The sequence below is a fragment of the Temnothorax longispinosus genome, unplaced genomic scaffold, assembly GCF_030848805.1.
Source record: "Temnothorax longispinosus isolate EJ_2023e unplaced genomic scaffold, Tlon_JGU_v1 HiC_scaffold_939, whole genome shotgun sequence".
In the NCBI taxonomy this organism is placed as follows: Eukaryota; Metazoa; Arthropoda; class Insecta; order Hymenoptera; family Formicidae; genus Temnothorax; species Temnothorax longispinosus.
In genome coordinates, this window is record NW_027270822.1 from 1 (window position 1) to 2,092 (window position 2,092).

Genomic DNA, 2,092 nt, shown 5'->3' on the forward strand with positions numbered 1-2,092 from the left:
CTGAAGAATAGTGGCCTCCTCACCGATTTCGTTCAACTTGGGCTCAATCGACGCGTTTTTGCACGAAACGACCGAATCTGGCAGAAAAAAGTGTCGCTCTGCCCCGCGAAGCGAGATATTAACGGTTAAAGTTGACAGGATTCAGGTTATGATTCCTGTCATACCGACGAGATGCAGCGACTACGACCATGCCCTGCGGCCACACGCGCATGCTCAGTGGCCGCACGCGCATGCAGCAGATCACGTGACAACTGTTTGGTTGGTATAAGTCAGAAGTGTAACATAATTTGAAATGATAGTCTTTTGTTTTATCATAAGTCATCGTGTCAAAATGCAGCTGCACGAGTTTTTGGCAGTGACTCACGATAAAGACAAATTAATGAATTATTTAATAGAACATAATGTGATAAGCAACGAAATATATTGTCCGAAGTGCAATAATAAATTAAAGTTAAACAGAGATAATTTCTCATTTCGTTGTCGGAAAGCATTATATGAGAAAGATAAACATAAAAAATATGTAAAGAAACAATGCACATTTAGAGGAACTGTTAGATTTAATACATGGTTCAGCAAATCTAAATTAAGCTTGGAAACAATATGCAGGATGACTGCATATTTTATTATGTTGAGACCTCCGAGACTTATGTTTATGTGCACAGAGTTGCAACTTTCTCAGCACTCGGTTGTTGACTGGATTTCTTTTTGCCGAGAAGTAAGTATAAATTAATATCCTTAATACAATGATATATATGTTCAATAGATATCTATATATTTATAGAATTTGATATGTTGATTTGTTATAATAGGTTTGCATATATTGGGCCGAAAAGAATTCGACGAAACTTGGAGGTCCCAATATAATCGTCGAAATAGACGAAGCAAAAATCGGCAAAAGGAAGTACAATCGTGGCCGAATAATCGACGGAAAGTGGATCTTCGGTGGATACGAACGTGGCACAAAAAAAATTTTTATTGTGCCAGTGCAAGACCGCACGGAAAAAACTCTGCTTGAGCTGATCAAGGAGTGGATTCTACCTGGGACGACGATAATGTCGGATTGTTGGAAGTCGTACAACTGTTTAAACAGTGAAGGCTTCCAACATCTGACAGTAAATCACTCGATGAATTTCGTCGACCCAGATACTGGTAATTACATTGCAAATATAAAGAGCAACATATGCATTCGAAATACACAACACTAAACTTTAGCATTACTAATTTCTATTTGTTTGTCTATTCAGGAGCCCACACTCAGAACATTGAACGTGTTTGGAGAGAAGTAAGGGCTAATATCCCACGGTATGGAACGCGTTCTTCGCATTTAGTGGGATATTTAGCTGAATATCTCTTCAAACGCGTTCATGCTTATGAAGATCGCTTAAGCAGTTTTTTCCGTGCAATTGCGGACTTGTATCCACCGAAGACTGTGGACGATGAAGCAGATGTCTCGGAGGCTACATAACTTCAAGATTAAGTTAGATCTGCTAAACCATGTATTAAATCTAACACTTCCTTTTAATGTGCATTGTTTCTCCACATATTTTTTATGTTTACTTTTCTCATATAATACTTTTTGTCAACGAAATGAGAAATTATCTCTGTTTAACTTTAATTTATTATTGTACTTTGGACAATGTATTTTATTACTTATCACATTATGTTCTATTAAATAATTTATTAATTTGTCATAAATTTATGTTAATATCATAAATTATGTTAATTTCCACGCTTTTTCAACCGCTGGGGGGTGCTTTCGGGGGAGGTGCGGTAGCCCCGAAATAGTTCACGCATACACTTTTCACGCGAACCGAGGTTCACGCACACCCCCCCCGTGCTTTCGGGGGAGGTGCGGTAGCCCCGAAATAGTTCACGCATACACTTTTCACGCGAACCGAGGTTCACGCACACCCCCCCCGTGCTTTCGGGGGAGGTGCGGTAGTACCGAAATAGTTCACGCATACACTTTCCACGCGAACCGAGGTTCACGCACACCCCCCCCGTGCTTTCGGGGGAGGTGCGGTAGCCCCGAAAGCAGAGGGGGGTGTGCGTGAACCTCGGTTCGCGTGAAAAGTGTATGCGTGAACTATTT

The 2,092-nt window shown here is 40.5% G+C and overlaps 1 protein-coding gene across 1 annotated transcript; it reads left to right on the forward strand.

The window, feature by feature from the left end:
- The first annotated feature begins 7 nt into the window (after window positions 1–7).
- LOC139825102 (uncharacterized) lies at window positions 8–1,765 on the forward strand. The gene is made up of 3 exons (XM_071797632.1): window positions 8–715; window positions 810–1,149; window positions 1,245–1,765. Exons 1-3 carry the CDS (start codon window positions 293–295, stop codon window positions 1,463–1,465), a joined length of 984 nt encoding a protein of 327 aa, XP_071653733.1. The 5' UTR covers window positions 8–292; the 3' UTR covers window positions 1,466–1,765.
- The last annotated feature ends 327 nt before the right edge of the window (window positions 1,766–2,092 follow it).